The 20,310-nt window shown below is 45.2% G+C and overlaps 1 protein-coding gene across 1 annotated transcript in view; it reads right to left on the reverse strand.

Annotated features, from left to right (window-relative positions):
* MRPL51 (mitochondrial ribosomal protein L51) overlaps positions 1–20,310 on the reverse strand; it is a 182,218-nt gene that overhangs the window by 106,305 nt on the left and 55,603 nt on the right. Inside the window, exon 3 of the mRNA XM_044079567.1 lies at positions 1,844–1,948. Coding sequence (XP_043935502.1) covers positions 1,844–1,948 — 105 coding nt within the window. The remainder of the gene's footprint in view (positions 1–1,843; positions 1,949–20,310) is intronic.

Raw genomic sequence — 20,310 nt, forward strand, 5'->3', positions numbered from 1 at the left:
TCACAAGCTTTCCAGCTTGGGGTGTTGTACCTTGCAGTCTAGACCTGAATTGGTGTGCACTATCAAAGTGTATTCTAGTTACTGCAGCAACACACAAATTGTAGACCAGGGTTCTGCAACCTTCACTATTAAGACAGCCATTTTTGCCCCATCTCCCACCAAATAAAATTTATCAGGAGCCACAAAATCTATTTGACCCCTAAAATGAAGATAACACAGCGTATAAAGTTTTCTATATAGTTACAATACTAAATCTAAAAGAATTAAGTTTATAAGAACAACATTTAAAATCTGTCCCTATTTTTGTTCCTTTGTTCCCCTTTATCTGTGGCTCTGTCCAGACTTCTTGTGGTAAGACTTTGAGAGGTATGAGAGATAGGAAAACCTTTCAGGAGATTATGCTGCTGCCAGGGGATCGTTTGATCGCTGTTATTGTGTGTGGAATGCATGGCAACAGAAACCATGTTATTCTAGCAAGTTTCTAAGAGCAATATTTAAAGTCCGTCATTCGATCACTCAGTATGTATATGTGCTGTGCGGCAGAGTGGCCATTATTTTTCAAAGCTACAGGGAGCCACTACAGAGGGGTGGAACAGCCATATGCGGCTCCAGAGCCGCAGGTTGCAGACCCTTGCTGTAGACTATGAGACACATCTATAAATGCACTACAATCAGCAGTTTCAGAATCCCTTTGTTTACGAGAAGAAAACTCAAATACTTTGGATATCCAGGATCCATCCAAGTGCAGCTGTATCAGCACAACAGGGTAACAGACTTCAAATTCTCCCACTCAAAATTCAGTAAAACCATAAGTTTTCCAAACTGGAACTCAAACGCATATTCCTCAGTGCAGAACAGCTGTCCAGAGCAAAAGAATATCACCTCTGTGATTCCAGTGAGACCATACTGTGGCTGTAATGGTGATCACAAAACAGGGCAATCATTGAAAATAAAAAACTTTCTACAAGTAAACCCCCCCTCAAAGCATTTTGCAGGCAAAAGCCCTGTTGCACACAACTAGTATATATATGTGTGTGTGTGTGGGAGGGCTATGCCCCCTGTACCCGTTTGCTGTTTATATACAGCAACTTCAAGAATGCAGTACCTCAGGAAAAATAGAAATTCGTAAATTCTGCAGCGTTGATCTTTAACAGCAAAATCCAGCAATCACATTAGTGACTGCACAACAGACGCACAATCACTGGAGTAAATCAATCAAACCTAGGCAACCACAGAGGATATGTTCAAACTCAAAACTGGGTGGAAAACATTAAACTATCACTGCAGATTCCAACTAACAGTCCAAGGTCAGCAGCAGCACTGTATTACAACACAGACAAACAAATCATAGCACCAGGATTCAAATATTTATACATCACCATGCCAAAACAGAGGAAATGTGACCCCCCTTGGAGACCAATCGTAACATCAAAACAGCAGACCTGGGTTCTGGGATTCCATTTCAAAGCTTTTATGTAAACACTGCCACATGACTGCAAAAACTCAAATTTAACACACCCATGTGAGATAACCTCAACAAGTTTACCACAACACCAGGATTTAAAACCCATAATCTCTGCAGAAGGGATGTTCACTACAGTAGTTCTTTGGGGTTACAGTATCCAGTAGGGAAATTATATTCAAATTAATCACACAGTACACTACAATTAGAACGGCTGTATCCTGCTGCTCTGAGATTAAGCAGGTCACTGAAATATCTGTAAATGTCACTCAATGACTTCCTGGTTGAACCAAAATGTTACTTACCACCATGAGCTAAACAGTGTCAAATAAAAGTCACAAATGGACTATGAACTTGCGCAGCTCCACAGGGTGTTCTTACCAAAAATTCCAATGTTGTCGTATATGCCAGCCATTGCCCGTTTCTCTGACCATCTATCTACCTGCTTGTTTGGGATACAGTTTGTATAGCGAAGTAGAGATGCACCTAGAAACAGAGAATATCTGTTAGACGTGACCAAGAATAGCAGGATTTCGGTTAACTACCTGTCACCTGTGACACTACTAATAAAATATCCAGTACCAGAATACTAACTGCTACCCTAAAATCCCACACAATCAAAACATTGCAGACTACAACCAATAACATAGCACATGATAAAATAAAACTTTAGTGACTGGCTTCCATATGCTAGAATAATCCCCCCCCCCCCCCCCAAGAACAACACAATACAAACTTCATTACTGTGTTAACCTGTAAAATAAGACTATAAATTATACCAAAATAAACTAATGACTGCTTGAAAATAAGGCTGTACTTGCACTGAAGCAAACTATTACTGACTACTAGAATAACCCATCAATAAGCAAACTAGTACAGACTACTAGAATAACCCCTAAAACCTCTCAATATGTACTAGAAAATCCCATAAAGTAATGCATCTTATTAGAGCAATCCTGTTCTCCTCTTAAGTGAGGACTACTAAACTAGCAGCTCTAAGACAGCATTTACTAAAGTCATTAGTCACAGGTCACACACAGAAGAGTGTATTGGAGAATGCAGTACTAACAGTGGGGGAAGTTTAAGAACTGACAGCCCCCAAACCATTGATAACAGCTTCAGTTTGGAAAGGATTACCATGAGAGAGAGCATTTCTTAAACACCCCCTTGCATGATATCTTAGCAGAAGACCTGCCCTAACAAAATTAATACATCAGGAATATAATGTGTTCTGAGAGACAGCCTTACAAGGCTATCTGCAAATATACAGAGCTGAGTATAGTTTTCTTTATTATAGAGTTTAATTGTTGCTTAGATATCTGTTGTCTCACTGTTCTGAGATTCTGATCTGCAAATATACAGAGCCGAGTATATTTTCTTGGTGTTATAGTTTATACTATTAGTGGTTGCTCAAATCTCTGCTAAAACTGTCTTCCCCACCCCACCTGTTTTGGGTCTGTAGTTTAAATCTGGTGGCTTCTGCAGTGCCCGCCCCACTGTAGATTTGATATAGGACACTCCCCCAGTCCCATCTCTTTACCGCATTCTACCTAAAAAAACCCTTTCTGCACTTGCTTTTAGTCCTTTTTAATTTAATTGCATTTTTCAAACTGTGTGTGGTCTAATATTGCTACATACTCAAGTGTGCTAGCTTGCACTGCACGTGAATTGTTTTTACTACTGTTTTATGCTACTTTTCTGTAAAAAAAAAACAAACAAAAAAAAAAAAAACAAAAACAAACTGTAAGCCTGTTTCCTACCTTTCCTGTAATTAGTATTCCAGATACAGATGTGCTGTATCCAGGACTGTTTGTAAACCTCTGAGCCCCCCAAGCTTTTCTGTGTTGGAGGGAAGCCTTCCAGCTCATCAGTGGGAGTGGTAAGTATTAGGTAACCTGTCTACCACATAAGGAGTGGTTCTGGCCCAGAATTTGTAATTATTGGCCGTTTGGGCAATCTTCCATCTCTCCCAACTTTCTAATTTGAAAGCCTGCATTTGCACTTGTTTCTGTCCTGTAACTCGTCTAATGCAGATACAGATTCTTAATTATAGCACTTAAATTTGCTTATTCATACTCAGCACTTGTTCAGAACTTGTAAGCACTAAATAAGCTACAAATTACTATTGCACTCAATCTTCCTCATTACCTAAAGGAAAACAGTTTTTGTACTTGCTTTTCTCACTAGCGTTGAGAGAAACAGCTCTTGTACACACTTTCCTCACTTATCTAGAGGAAAATAGTTTTTTTATTCAGGCATGTCCAAGGGTCAGCTCCCATTGTTCTCCCCTGTCTATCTCATGAATCTGGGCATATTGAAGCAATGTAGAAATTGCCTCATGTACACAGACAACCCTCTCCTCCTACCACCCAACACTACAACCTGTGAGAGATGTACTTATCTAGCCAAACTGGAGGTAAAGCTCTCACCAACCAAGACTGAACCCGACAGTCATGAGGAGAAGGTAAACATTTGCACCACACCACACTCGTCACATAGTATCAGTACGTCTACACCACCAAAATCCACACATAGAAACTCAAAAACATTCGCGGAGGCTCTCAATAATAACCTGCCTAAGCAACAGAGACCTCCAAAGCAGAAACACAAGCAACCTCCATCCCCCAACACAACCCAAATGACATATAGCCCACAGATTCAGTGTGCCACTCAAACACAGCCAATAAGGCAAAACAACATACCCAACACACTAGTCATAGGTGACTATACAGTCAGGCACACTGATGTCCCACTCACCAGGCTAAACAAGGAGAAGGTTTCTGTCAGCTGCCTGTCGGGTACCAGGATCCGCCACATAACCCACACACTCAGGTCACTCCACAACAAGTACAAATATGACTCTGTCATTGTCCATGTTGGTGTGAATGACCTGAGACGTACCTCCCTGGACTACATGAAAAGAGACATGGAAGAGCTCTGCGATCTTGTAGCCCAGGCAGGTATGACACTAGCTCTGAGTAGCATTCTGCCATCGCCCAGAATGATACTGCAGTACAAGGACAAAATGATTGATTTCAAAAATTGGCTAAGCTTCTGGTGTCATTTAAAGGGGATCCAGTATCTGTTTGCTTGGGATGACATGGTCGACAGACCACGATGCTTTGCCACAGATGGCCTGCACCTGTCGCCCCTGGGATTCCAGATACTGGCTAAGGCTCTTGCTGCCCCTATAGTGCCTTTTTAGGCAGGGTTCAAGTAACAAATTCACCACCATAACAGGAAGAGGCAAGCAAAAACTGAGGGTAATGCTACTCAATGCTAGAAGTCTAAATTTCAAAATGCACTCACTCGAGGCACTCCTTAAAATGGAGAACATCGATATCTGTGCAATGACTGAGACCTGGTTCAAGGCTCCAGAGAGCACCCCTGCACTACCAGGCTATAACTCATACCACACTTTTCGGCCATCTAACCTGGATCGAAACACCAAAGGTGGGGGTGTGTCCATATTCATTAAGGATATCCACACCTCCAGGGTAGTTGCTCAGCATAATGCATCTGAGGTTATCAAAGTGCAACTAACTCTTGGCAAAACTGCAATCCAAATTGTAGCTTGCTACAGATCCCTCACCATGCCCCAGGATTCCCACTCCTCTTTTCTTGATGTACTGGAAAATATTAGGGTTCAACCAAACACTCTAATAATGGGCGACTTCAACTACCCCACCATTAACTGGGAAAACTACTCGTGTACTAGCGGAACGCTTTCTGGAATTCATAAACTCCAATGCCCTAGATCAACTTATCCACACCCCCACCAGGGCAACAATATCCTAGACCTAGTCATTACCAGCATGAGTGACCGGTGTTCCACACCTGAAGTCAACTCCTCGTTGGTCCGATCCAACCGAACGCTAATCACCCTTGAGATCCACATCCCACCCCCACCACCCTCCATTAAGGAAACCACAGTAAGAAATTTCTCCAAAGCCAACTTCATGCTTCTTAAGACAGAAGTAGTGAACTTCATGACATCCATGCAGATGGACAATACAGTTACAACTGCTGAATCCTACACAAATGTGCTCTATAAGCACCTACATGAGTGCATGGATCGTGCTATCCCAAACAGAACCAAGACGCTATCCCCCCAAAAAAAGGAAGCCAATCTGGTGGGCCCTGCCATAAACAAACTGTACAACAGAAGGAAGAAACTGTTGCAAAAGAGTAAAATCCCATGAGTGGAGGAGCTCCCTGGTCAGCCTCAGTAAGAAGCTGAGATCCCTTATAAGATCCTCCAAAGCTAGCTACGAAAATAAAATTGTCACTAATTCCAAGGACAACCACAAAGCATTCTATAGCTATGTCAAGAATCTCAATGGCAACATCCAGATCTGCTCTGAGTTACAGCACAAAGGCATGAAAATTACAGAAACAACTGATACTGCCAACATCCTGGCAGAGAGGTTCAGTGCTAACTTTACCCCCCACCCCATAAAGGGCCCATATCTATACAGGAAGAATGCAGAGTCCCTGTAATCACAACTATGCAGGTGAAAGCTGCACTCTCTAAAGCCAAAAACACAGCATCCATGGGACAGGACAACATCCCAGGCTGCGTTTTACACTAACTTCAGAATGAACTGGCTCCCCACTTAAGCACCATGTTCAATAATAGCCTTGCATCAGGCTTTGTGCCCACTGAATGGCGCACAGCAACAGTTATTCCACTCCACAAAGGGGGAGCCACCACTGATCCCGGGAACTATAGACCTATTAGCCTGACGAGCCTGGTCTGCAAAGCCATGGAACTCATAAACAAAGACATTGGTAACCTCCAAACTCTGGATCCCACCCAGTTCAGGTTTGTGAAAGGCAGATCATGCCTCCTGAACCTGATCGACTTCTTTGAGGCAGTCACCAAAGCTGTAGATGAGGGTAAAGTGGTTCACACAGCCTATCTTGACCTCGCCAAGGCTTTCGACACCATCCCCCATTCTGGAATTATAGCTAAACTCAATAAACTAGGCATAAATCCCTACGTCACAAGATGGGTTGCCAACTGGCTCACTGACAGAACCCACACTGTAAAAGTTGCAGACTCCAAATCCGACCTCAAACCAGTGACAAGTGGAGTACCACAGGGTTCCGTCCTGGGACCGCTCTTGTTTGGTATCTACTTCTCTGAAGTACAGGCTAACACAGAAGGCCTCTGGCTAACGAAGTTCGCAGATGACTGCAAACTAGGAGCCATAGTCAAGTCCCCAAATGATGTGAACATCCTACAGAAGGGCCTCTCCAAGACAGATGCCTGGTGCCAGAGCCATGGCCTCAAGCTCAATGCCAAAAAGTGCAGTGTCATCCCCTTTGGTAAAAACTCTGTACCCATGAACTACCACATAGGCAGCAACTGCTTAACACCGAATGCATGATAAGAGACCTTGGGACCCAGGTGGACAGTCTCTCCTTCGATAGTCACATCGCCAGAGTAGTCATGAAGTCCTTCTACGTGGCACACCTCATCATAAAAGGGTTCTCATCCAGGAAAAAAAAAAAGAGGTAATCGTTACCCTCTACTCATCACTCATTAGACCCATTATAGAGTACAACGCCCCTTTTGGAATGTACCTCACAAGACATCTGCAGCAGCTGGAAAGGCCACAGAAGTACCTCACAAAGAGGATTACTGGACTCAAACAAATGCCCTACACTGACCGCCTCAAAAAACTCCAGCTTTACTCCGTAGCATATCGCCTACTCAGAGGTGATCTCTGCCTAACATATAAAGCCATGTCAAACCCAGAGCTGCTGGACATGCTACACCTAAAGAAATCCCAATCCCTCAGAGCTACACGCTCTAGGGACCTAAACCTTGTCACCACAATAAACAGGACAAGCTGGAGGGATAGATCCCTATCCCAGAGACTTCCCATACTCTGGAACAGGCTACCCATCTATGTCAAGCAAAGTTCTTCATTAGCACTCTTCAAGAAAAATCTTGATGAGTGGATGGGAAATAGGAAATACACCCCGGGGATCACTTCTGTGTGTCTGCTCGTCAGTGGCACAGGAAAATAACTTGCTTGGGTGGCGTAAGCCAGGGAACCTTGTTGGCTAGGCTTGCGTAGGCCCTTGGGCCGATAGCCTAGTACCTACCTATGAATGGAATGGAAGGTCATCCGAGGAGCAGTAATACTAGCACAGTGAAAGTCATTTAAGTACAGCTGCCGGTCTGAACCACAGAAAATGATAGCTCCAAACATCGCACAGATTTACTAATTCTCAAAACTGAATTCAAGACAACAAATGTGTGACAAGAAAGCAAAACACTAGTAGAGTTCTGAAAAACACAAGGCTGTAACAGGGAAAAAGGAAGAAACTCAGTATTAGAAATACAAGGAAAGCCAGGTGTGACAGTTGTATGAGAACAAATCAAAGAATGCAAAATCAGTAAGCAGTACATGGTCTCAGGCTGAAGACAATAAATCTAAACAAAATAAAAGTATGCTTTACTTGTAGAAGTAGGAATATCAGTGGGGATGTGGTTAAAGATGTCACTGTACAACTTGGGAGGGGGAGAGAAATCCACAGTAATACACGCAGAATCAGTGCCTTTGGTTCAGTGCTCAAAGTGGAAGTGTATGTGTGTGTATGTGGGGGGGGGGGGGTGAGACTCAGAAATGGTCTTTGCCTTCAGTCTCCTCTATAACTGCAAACAGAAACATATTGCCATCTAAAAGACTTTCAGGAAAGAATTAGTAGCTTCTTGAATTATCAAAGTCTCGTCTGATCCTTCTACTAGCAGACTCTGTCCCACTTTTATTAATGTCACCCACAGTCATGGAAAAGTAAATGCAAAACATGGTTTCCATTCTCTGGCACAACTGTGGTTAGTCATATCTGAAACTGAAAACAATTTCCTGCAGTCTTCTTCCAAGATCCCACACAATCCCGCAGTCACCTTCTGCAATCCCTCATAATGGGCGGCACAGTGGTGTAGCGGTTAACATGATCGCTTCACAGCAAGAGTTCTACGGTTTGATTCTTGGCTGGGTGCCTTGTGTGTGGAGTCTGCATGTCTTCCCAGTATTTGCGTGGGTTTCCTCTGGGTACTCTGGTTTCCTCCCACATTTCAAACACGTGCATCTGGGTCAACAAATGTTAAAGATTCACAACTTGGTATTTACCAAATACATCGCTCAAAGAAAGGAATGGATTTCAGCCTTTTTCACAGGAAGACATTTTCCCGACTTTGTTTTATAAGACAATATGTTGGTTATTCTAAAATTGGGAGGTACTAAAGTGGAAAAGTTACACTTCTTATATGAATGGAAGAAGAGGGAGAACAGGAAATATGTGCCCAAACAGGAAGGAGATTTTTTTTTTCTGGAGATTTTCAATGCATGGGAGAAAAGACCAGCACAGGAAGAGAAAAGAAATTCCAGGAGGAGACAACAGTGTTACACTACACACGAAAATGAAGATGAAAAACAACCAGAAGGAATGGAATAAGAGAAATCAAGCACAGTCAAGAGATGGAAGGAAGAAGGGGTACTTATAGGAAGATGCAGATACAAAAAATACAGAGAAAAGGCAAAAGTTAAGGGTGGTGGGATGGAGGGAAATTGGAAGTGAGAGGTCCAGTAGTAGGAACAGCAGAAGTGAGAGAGACCAAGTAGGCTCCCTACTGAAATGTCAACAAGTTGAAGGGAAAAAAGGGAAAAACACAGAAGCACAAATCTTGAAAAATCACTTTTTTCCTTAAACTTTTTGCAGGGAGAAAGCCCCCTGCCCCCCCCCCCAATGCGGGGGAAAGCCCTCCACATTCCTGAACTCATACATACCAACTCAGACACAGACACACCTCGGACAAAAGAGAATATTCTCAGAAATGGCATCTCGGACTTGGTCTGTTCTTTCAACCATTCAATCTCTGTACTTCAGGACTTACTCTTGTGGGTCCAAACATTTCAAATGGCTACTGACAAAAAGGTTGAAGACAAGAGCTTCCTCATGTGTGGACAAAAAGGTGACCCCAAGATAATGTACTGATGGCATGGATCCCTACACTCATCAGGGGGAACGGTGGTGATGATATACATTCTGGGATTGTGAATGGGCAAAAGAGCTGTAGTGGAAAGCTAACTTCTAACTAGTCAACATGTGAGACATTTGTACAAAAAAAGTGCAAATAATAAAGAAGTGCATAAGAGCAGAAATCCTGAACTTGTACCTTGGAAAGAGAATGCAGAAACTCAAACATAATAAGCTTGAACATGGTTATATTAAGAGTAACTGGAGAGCTAAAACTAAGAGGAAAGTTTTTTTTTTTTAAAAGAGAGATAGAGGAATAGGCAGAAGGTATGGGAAGAGCAAAAATCAAAAACAAAACAAAAAAGAACCAGTAATGGAGAAGTTAAAAGGAGTGGAAGAAAAAGTCTAGAAGCAGAAGACAAAGTTTTAGACTACGAGACTGTACTAAAGTAAAAAAAAAAAAAAAAAATAAGAAGTTGAAATATGCTTAATGGAAAACTGAAAGAACTCTGAAAATGTGGTTCACAGAGAATGGCCGCACTTGTATGTATTTCATGGTCTTGCAAAAAAAAATATTCCACTTCATATAAAATACCATCTTAAACCACCCAAAAAACAGACAGTGCAAGTGGGACATACTGAAGCAACAAAACTAATAAGAGGGTTCACAATAGGGAAAGACAGGTAATGGCCTGCAAGGACAGTTAACCTAGCACTAATCTATGAACGTACTCTATGACCCTATGATCTTTGGACTCAGCGGAAGTTATATTAGGTAACACACTCCATGCCATAGAGGTAGCTGGGAACAGATTTTTTGGGAGTGTAATGAGCTGACAGACTTTAGGGATTCCCTGCAGACTGCTCTGTCGGAGATGGTGGGTGAGCAGATTGCATTGGCTGGAGAGATGATTTTTTGAGTTATGCTACAGACTCCGAATTGCGTAGACACAGTAAAGCCTTGCCAAGTCCAATTATGGTGGCTGCCAAAAAAGCAATGACTAGAAAATGGAAATCGAAATCTAGACCAACTTTACTAGTAGTAGTGAATACAGTAACAGATAAAACAACTGGAATTGGGATCTTCAGAAAAGGGAAGGAGCAAACTACATAGGAAAAACTGGGAATTGTGAGAAAAATATATGCAGGGCAGGAATGAGGCTTAAGAGGCAGGATTTGAATGAGCCATACAATGCTTAACTGAGTGACTGTAAGGTTTATAAGTGATGTACAATGTTTGCAACTACAGTTATTTCAATGGTGTCTGTGATGTAAAATGCTTGCAACTAAAGTGGTATCACTTTGTATGTTTTTCATTTATATAAATGCAAGATTACATTTTCACATATAACCAAAGGCAAAGATGTTTGGAAAAAAAAAAAAAACACTCAATGCCATAGACCACATAGGAAGTAATGATGTGTCTAGGGACGGGATCAAAGCAGCGCAGGAGGAGGAACTGGAAAATAACCCATTTCAAGAAGGGCAAGCTAACATTCAAATTATCTGCATATACAGGTAGCTAAAAAAGTACATCCTTACTTACAGTCATTGGGCCAAAGACTACCAATGGGATCTATTTTCATTTTGTCATTCTACAGTTTAATCTACTTGGCAAACTTATCTCACACAGAGAACTTGCAGTCTTTGGAATCTACTGTTTTTTTTAAGCAGTGCAGCCCATATTTTCTATTTCTTAAAGCCAATGTTCCACCAGCTCTAATCTCAATCTCATTTCACCTGCTAAAAGTCTCGGCCTGCTCTCCCAAAGCTCCAAATCGATCATGGACAAATAAGAAGTTATGTACTCACCATAACGTTCCATCTGAGTAGGTATCTTCATTTGTCTGCAACCTTTGGGATACGGATCCGAGCCGGCAACTTCTCATCATAGCATAGATCCGAGCTCCTAGCTCCTCCCCTTACCCATAATCCCTGCCTACCCTAACTGACCTCAGATCAAGTTTGCCCCATAGCACAGCAGATAAAAGTGTCCCAATGGGAACATATGCTAATAACACAAGAACGATCATATTGGTCAGGGGGATGGTTGCAGACAAATGAAGATACCTACTCAGATGGAACGTTATGGTGAGTACATAACTTCTTAATCTGAAGTAGGAACTTCATTTGTCAGCAACCTTTGGGACAGAGTCCCCAGCAACCTAAATCTTGGGTGGCCTTCATGGAAGGATATTCCGGAGCACCGCAGAGCCAAAGGATGCCCTACCTCGGGAGACAATATCAATTTTATAGTGGCTGATAAAGGTGTGAGATGAAGCCCAAGTGGCTGCGGAACAAATGTCATCCAGTGGAACCCTAGCTTGAATGGCCGCAGATGTGGCAACGGCCCTAGTAGAATGAGCATGGACTCCTTGAGGTGCAGGCCTTCCCGAGCTCTGATATGCTAAAAGAATACAACTCGAGATCCATCGAGAGAGAGAAACTTCAGAAACTGACTTTCCGAAATTACTTTTGGCAAAGGAGATAAACAACTGATCGGATTGCCTATGATCAGCTGTTCTATGGATATAAAAACGTAGTTGTCTGTGTACGTCTAAGGAATGTAGCTTATACTCTCCTTTGTTATGAAAGTTAGGGAAAAACACTGGAAGGTTGATAGATTGATTGATGTTCGCTTCTGAAGATACCTTAGGTAGAAAGGACGGATTGATCCTGAGGTAAACCCTATCCGGGTGAAAGACCAGATATGGTGGTTTGACACAAAGAGCTTGCAATTCCGACACTCTTTTGGCTGAAGTTATGGCCACCAAAAAAGCTGTCTTCCAAGAGAGAAATTTGAGATCAACTGTGGCCGCCGGTTCGAATGGGGGACCAGTCAAGGCCTGCAAGACTAAGGATAAATCCCATGGAGGTACCACCTCTTTAACTGGAGGCCTAAGGAGGAAGGTACCCTTGAGGAAGGTCTTACATAGTTTGGCAGTGATAAGAGGGCCAGACTCTTGCCCCACGTGATAGTATGAGATTGCTGACAGTTGTACCTTGACTGTGGAAGAACTAGCCCCCTGGTGAAAGAGAGAGGTTAGAAAATCTAGAACCGACAATATCGGGGCTGTAAAAGGGTCTAAACGACGGTGTTCTGCCCAAATGGTGAAGCGTTTCCACTTACTCCGATAAACCTTCCTGGTGGAAGGCTTGTGAGCTGCTACAAGAATGGCTTTGACCAGTAATGAGATCCCGGGAGTCCTTATGAGGAGTGAAACTGGAGCAACCAAGCCGTCAGCTTGAGGTTGACCAGGTTCGGAGTCGGAAGACCGAGAGGGTGAGAAATGAGATCACCATGAATCCATGGTGGATACACTAGGTGAGACCATAGGTAAGGGAACCACATCTGACGAGGCCAGAATGGGGCAATGAGGATCATCTTGCTCCCCGACTGCCTGGCTATCTGTAATAATTTCAACATCAGGGGAAGGTGAGGGTAAGCATAAAGCAGACCGGGAGGCCAAGCATGAACTAACGAGTCTCTCAGGGACTCCCCCGGAGGGGGGATCAGAGCGAAGTAATCGTTGCATTTGGTGTTTGAAGGAGAGGCAAAAAGATCGCAACAAGGTTGCCCCCATCGGGCAAATACTTGCTCTGCAACTCGATGGTTGAGAGACCATTCGTAAGGAGTCAGGATAGTACGACTGAGCCTGTCCGCTAGAATGTTGGACGTCCCGGAATGTGCGTTGCTATGAGAAAGCGGTTGGTGGAAATCGCCCATTCCCACACTCTCATGGCCTTGCTGCAAAGGGGGTAAGACCTGGTTCCCCCCTGTTTGTTGATGTACCAGACGACCGACATGTCTGTCTGTACTGCAATCGTCCCTACCGGAAGAAAGTTGTGTAGTGCCTGCAACGTCAAAAGCACCGCCCTCATCTCTAGGACGTTGATATGCAAAGAGGTCTCTACGTCATTCCATGTGCCTTGGACTGTCCTGCCTGAAAAATGCCCCCCCCCACCCCAGGCGAGAAGCATCTGTGGTCACTGTGTCGACTGGCGGAAGTAGTGAGAAGGGACGCCTCGTGTGGAGGTTGGGAGACTGGAGCCACCACAGGAGCGATCTTCTGCAAACCTTGCTTAAGGAAATGGGGTGAGACAGGGGGTTGCGAGACAGGGACCATTGCACCTGGAGGGTCCACTGCAGAACCCTCATGTTCAACCGGGTCAATGGCAGTAGAGGGATTGCAGCCGCCATAGATCCTAGGGCCCTCAGGATCAATACCGCCGAAGGTGTTTGCAGTTGAAGGATGGCCTGCACGTACAACATCAGGTTCCGAAGCCGATCTGGAGTCAAGAACGCAAGCATCTGTCTGGAATCCAGTTTCGCCCCTATAAAATCCAACACCTGTGTAGGGATGAGAGAGGATTTGGTCATGTTGATGGTTAATCCTAATAGTGGAGCCAGACTGAGGAAATAATCCCTGCCTGAACAAAGTAGATGCCTTGTTGGGGCTGTAAGGAGCCAGTCGTCCAGGTATGGAAAGACCTGAATTCCCTGGAGTCTCAGGTGGGCCGCTATTACCGCTAGGACCTTGGTGAACACCCTGGGGGCTGAGGTGAGACCGAAGGGGAGGACCATGAATTGAAAGTGACTGGCTCCCAGCCGGAAGCAGAGAAACCTCCTGGAACGCCTGTCCACTATGTGATAGTATGCATCCTTGAGGTCTATGGAGCACATCCAGTCGTCCTGCCGCAATAAAGGGAGGACGGATTGCAACATGACCATTTGGAACTTTTCTTTGGGTACCGCCAGGTTTAGAAGAGAGAGGTCGAGGATGGACCTAAAGTCCCCCGTCTTTTTTGGCACCAGAAAGAACCTGGAGTAAAACCTTGATCCGACTTGATCTGGGGGGACGGGCTGGATGGCTCTTTTTTGCAGAAGCTGCTGAATTTCTGCAGCAGCCGCCTCCCTCTGACTGGGTGGAACGTCGGGAAGGCTTCTGATTCTGGGGTTTACTATAAAGGGAATTTGGTAACCTCTGGATATAATACGAAGCACCCAGCGATCCGTTGTTATGGACTCCCATTTTGCTAGGTGCCTCGAAAAATGCCCCCCAACTGCCTCCAGAGTGGAGCAGTCGGGTAACCCTTCAGGGGTTCTGCGTGGGCCTCTCAGAGAACGGTTCTCTGGACCCAAAATTCCTGGGACCCCCTCTGCCTCTGGGGTGGCGTCCTCCTCTGCCACGAGAGGACAGGTTGTCCTGAGCAGACTGGGATTGATGCGATTTTCGGAACCACATCTTCTTCCGACCCTTTTGGTTCTTGGAAAAGGACCTCTGGGGTGCAGAGAAGTGGACTCCAACGGCAGACAAGGTCTTCCCGTCTTTCTCGCTCTGGACAAGAGTGTCGCGAACGGTTTTGCCGAAAAGTTCAGAACCATCAAAAGGGGCATTCGCGAATGACGCCTTAAAGGGTTCCGAGAAGTCACAGTGACGGAGCCAGGCCTGTCTCCTCATGACAAGCCCGACTCCGCCTGCTCTAGCGGCTCCCTCCGTAGCATGAGACAACAGCCGCATAGAGGTGTTCGAGATAGCTCTGAGGAGTACAGATCCTTGTCTCCCTCCGACATGGACCCTGGGGGGGGGGGGGAGCAGCGTATTCCTTAATTAGATCCCGCTGCATCCGAATAACGTGTGCCATGTAGTTCAAGGCCCTCATAGAGAAGGTCGCTGAACTGAAGGCCCGCTTCCCAAGATGGTCCATCGCGCGAGACTCCTTGCTTGGAGGATGAACCGTGGGGCTCTCCTGAGCCAACTCTTTCTTGGTGGCTGCAGCCACCAACATGGCATCCACAGGGGGACCTCTGCTCCAGTGTGATCTCTCTGCAGGGGGGCTCAAAATTTTGTCCGGACGCTTGGGGATAGACTCTACGGTGTCCGGTTCCTTCCAAGCCCTAGAGGATATGAGATCCACCAGGGGGTCGGGTGGAGGGGACACCCAAGAGGTAGATGGTCCTGCCTCAAACGCCTCAAGGAATACGGACTCATCAGAGGAAGCCTTAGGGGCAGACCACCCACCCCTGATTTTGAGCATTTCCATGATGTCTCCAAAGGAAACCTCCTCGGGGGGGTGATCTAGGGGAGCCTTCCCCTTCATCCAAGTCCGTATCTTCAGTGAGACTCTCAGGGGAGTCTATGTGCCTCCTTTTGCACTTTGCCTTGTGAGGAATTTCCTCGGGGGGGCTGTCCGAGGAGTCCTCACGGGCTGTATCCTGTTCCACTGGAACTCCTAGAGGCACTGAGGCAGGCTGCCCCGAGGGCCGGATGAGGGGAGCTAGGACCAGATGAGGAGTGCGGGAGGGAGCCGAAGCCAGGACCGGAGGCCTGGAAGCATTCGACAGTGCCCTCTCCACAGCAGCGAAAGCCGAGGGGGAGCCGCTCTGACGGATCCGAGATCAGACTCCCACTTGGATCCGAAGCGGGGATCGGACCCGGCGCCGAGAACGTCGGAGCCGAAGGACCAGTGTGCGACTGGGACGGAGCCGAAAGCACACCGAATCCCTCTGATCCGAAGCTCGGCCCATGGCTCCGAGAGGTCGGATCCGACAAACTCGAGAGAGCCGTCGGAGCTGATGTGCCCAGCACGGTCGGCTCCGACCTACCCCCGGATCCAACGTGGCTCTGCTCCGAGCGCTCCGAACCTGGAATGCGGATCAGAGAAAGAGCTATAGGAGCGAAAAAAGAGGTCGAGCTCCCCACCGGAGGGGGGGGGGGCAAGAGCACTCCCATCTGCATCTGGGCCTGGATGAATCTCCTCATCATCCGGTCCATGTCCGCATCAGACATACTAAAAGTGGACCTCGAAGAGGCCACCGAGGCAGACGTGGAGTGTCGCCTCGATGACCTCGACGGGGACCGGATCACCTCCTCCTCGGGTCCCGGGGAGAAATAAGGGGATCGGATCCGAGGAGGAGGAGATCGAGAAGACTTGGACGGAGAAGCCCTTTTGGCGGGCGGGGCCGAAGAGGAGTCATCGGCCCGCCGCTTAAAGTGCTTCTCCCGCCGCTTCTCTTTCCTGGCCTCCCTATCCTCCGGAGCCGAAGCGGGAGGTTGAGTCCCGGTCGGAGGAAGGGAGGCAGGAGTGACCGCTACCGGGGGGTAGCAGGCACCGAAGTACCGGAGGCCGAAGCAGAGTCTGGGGGTAGAAGGCCCGCCAGGACTAGCTTCGACCTACGATCCCTGAGTGCCCTGGGGTTGAACACCACGCAAATCGTGCACCCCGGAGAGGTGTTCAACCCCAAGGCACCTAACGCACCGAGTGTGGTCATCAGCCGGTGAAAGCTTGTGGCCACACTCGGTGCATTTCGAAAAAATAGCTTTAGGGGCCTCCGACATTACTACAGTAAAGCACACTCACTAGGCCCCTAACACTCAAGTCACACACACACACTACGACCAGCGGGGGAGGGAGAAATACTTTAAAATAAATTTAAGCTGAAAGCTAAAATTAATAATAAGATTAGTGTTAAGGGTAACCTATCACGCACACACAATCACTCACTCAGAAAGAAGGAAGAAAAACCTTTTTTTTTCTCACAAAACGCTGAGCTCTGGAATGTAGCTGTTGCTTGAAGAGCGGCAAACTAGATCTGAGGTCAGTTAGGGTAGGCAGGGGATTATGGGTAAGGGGAGGGGCTAGGAGCTCGGATCTATGCTATGATAAGAAGTTGCCTGCTCGGATCCGAGATCGGATCCGTATCCCAAAGGTTGCTGACAAATGAAGTTCCTACTTCAGATCTAAGGTTTTCCCCCATCACAGACATCCTGGTCTCAACTTTCTTCACATAACTAGCTGATCTTGAGTTAAATCTGTCAAAATACCTGCCAAAGTGGAGCCTACATGTTCAGATATTTCTGCAATCTGAGCTCCACAACGGTTACAGCAGTTACTATCCAGCCAACTTCTTTACATGGCTGCTGAGGCCCAGGCTTGGCAGCAGCAGCTGTCCATTTTCTTTGGAAAGAAACAGAGCAGCAGTTTTTGCACGTCAACAGTCTATACTTGCAAAAAGGGCAACACTGTTTCTGCCCAATAAAAACAGATGTACAAATGGGCAATGTGGAGACTTGAGCAGTACACCTACATCTTTTCTGCTCAAACCAAACGTCAAGCTTAACTGCTACAATTTAAATAACTAAAGTTTGACAGAGTAAACAGTGTGGTGTGCACCTGCTTTGTTAGCTATGACAAAATGGTAGCAGTATTTCCAAAAGCCAGGGAAAGGGTACTGATGCTACAACTTATCCTCTTTTTGGAAAATATTGTGCATGTGTAGATGCAAAGTAAATTGTAAATTCTGGTCAGATTTTAAATTGCTTTTGCCAGGACTGCACTGGGCTCAGTCAAGAATGAATGAGAGGAAAGACCACCCTAGAAGTAAAAAGATTAATGAAAATGACGTCAAAAAAAGCAGAAGGTTCACAGAGTGTCACAGCAGACATGATCAAGATGTTGGGTGAGTTAGGGGACAAATGGTTCCAGAGGGTGGTCATAGAAGTGTAGAGAGGAGGTATCCAAGATGACTGGAGAATAAAGCACACTACAACAACAAAGGGGGCATCTACAACTGTGGATAGTTCAGAGGTATCAAACTCCTGTCACCCTGTATGAAGGTTCTGGAAAGGGTGACTGATAAAGCAATATGTATAGTAGTAGTAGAAAGTAAGATGGGAGATTCAGATCTGGGTGCAGCATGACTGATCCAATGTCTGCAGTACGACAGAAAACTTAGAAGAAGCTAGAGATGAGGAGAGAATCCCACTGGCCATTCCTAAACTTTTGGTGCACATGACAAGGTCTAAAGAAAGCAGATTTGAACAGTCCCTTGGTGGCTCAAATTCCCAGAAACATTGGAAGAATTAGTTTACGCTATGTACAAGGACCCAATGACACAAATACAGTGTTCAGACTCACAGAGGAGTTCCGAGTGGGATGCATCAGGGCTCTGCTCTGAGCCCACTGCTGATGGACTACATTTGCAAACAGGTTAGCAGGGGACAGATCAGCAAAACTGCTGCATGAGGATGGTGTGATATTACAGGCAGACTTTGAACAAGAACTTCACTAAATCAGAGAAGAATGGAATGCAAAACTGAAAGCACACGGGATAAAACGGAACAGGACAGTTTTAATGGCAGCAAATGGGGGAAATCAAGCTGAAAACGGAGACAGGACAGAAAATAGTGGAACAAGTTAACAGCTTCAAGTACCTGAGTGGGATGGTTGAGGAGAAGGGGAGTCTAAATGAAGATGTCAAAGCTAGAATCAGAAGGGGTGCAATCAACTGGTACACAGCATCAGGGTTGGTGTGTGACAGAAGAATGCAAAAGAAGCTGAAAAGCAAGGTGTACAAAACAGTGGATGTGACTAGTACTACTGTACGATACAGAAACCAGGCAGTGAAGTTAAGGAAGGTAGAAGATGAAGATGAAGTGCCTGAGATGGGTGGTTAAATGCACACTGTGGGACCGGCAAACAAATAAGAACTTCAGAGCAGAACCTAAGCTCCAATTTAGAGAAGGTCAGAGAAGAGATTACAGTGGTTTGGGTACACATGCAGGAAAGCAGAAGACAATCTAGTGAAGAAGATTGTGAGATAGACAGGAAGAAGTCAGAAGGAAACAAAGGTATCCAGTAAAGACATGATGGAATGTGTGAGAGAAGACTTGCGATAGTTAGGCATGACTGTCAAAGAAGATACGCGTTTGGCACCGACTTGAGAGAGAACAGTTGATGGGACACCTCTTCCCATGTGGGCAACGGGAAAAGGAGGGGGTTGATTATTATTTATGCTTTGCTTACCACGTTAGTCCCACTAGGGCAGCAGCCTTTTTCTTCTTTTTTTTTTGTAAGGGAGATCCAAGATGGCATTCGAACAGGCTAGTTCTCACAACAACTATGACCATGGCACCCAAGAAACTCTCCTATTCTTTTTTTGATGTAGGGGGTTGGAAGACTTTCTTGTTGGAGAGCTGGACAGGCATGAGCACTTCCCGCCAAGGTGGAGAAGAAACTTGCAAGTGCATGAATGGAGTAAGATAATGACAAGTAAAGCCAGAGCACTAGGTGTGCAATCACAAAGCTTCAGTGTCTGCTCTGTCCAAAGGTGGCCTGGACAATTCCACTTATGACGAAGCTGAACATGCCGATGATGTCCCCTTGGAAGTGGGAGGTTGGAAATGTAGTGAATGGGTAAGGATTATTTAGGCGTTTGTCAATTTCTAATAGCAGGTTTGTAATTTTAGCCATAATAGTCAAGAGAACCAGGTTGTGTGCTTATTGCAGACTACAAGATAAGAATGAGAGTTATGAGTTTTGTAGTGTTTAAGTCTATACAGTTATTAAAAGAAAATAAATAATAAATAAGTAATAAAAAGAAATGAGTCAGTACCGAATGGTTAACATGTACTTAGATACAGTGGGTGACCAGCTGGAATGTTAAGACATGGAAGAGTTAGATTCTGTCTGGAGTAAAGTCAAGTGTATGTGTGTGTGTGGAAAGTTTAACTGGGATAGTGTCTACTTTATGGCTGTTAGATGATGAAAAGATAAGTTTTTAGATTACAAATGTATGGAACCATTATGTGGTTCACAGACGTCATGGTGGATTCTGTATAATGCAATGTATAGCAGGGTACAATGGAAACTGAAAAAAATGCATCAGGACTGTGGTAAGGAGTACTGATATACAACTATTAGGTTGTCAAAAAGTCATCTGATGTGCAAAGAAGTTACATAAATGATAAAATAAATTAGAGAGATTTCTGTGCAACTGTTAGATGTGGTGATTAAGGCTGGAAATATTACAAATTGTTTCAGGTTATAATGGAGTCAGGAGTTTCATATGG

The sequence above is a fragment of the Protopterus annectens genome, chromosome 8.part0 (genome assembly GCF_019279795.1).
Source record: "Protopterus annectens isolate FY-2018-M chromosome 8.part0, PAN1.0, whole genome shotgun sequence".
NCBI lineage: Eukaryota > Metazoa > Chordata > Ceratodontiformes > Protopteridae > Protopterus > Protopterus annectens.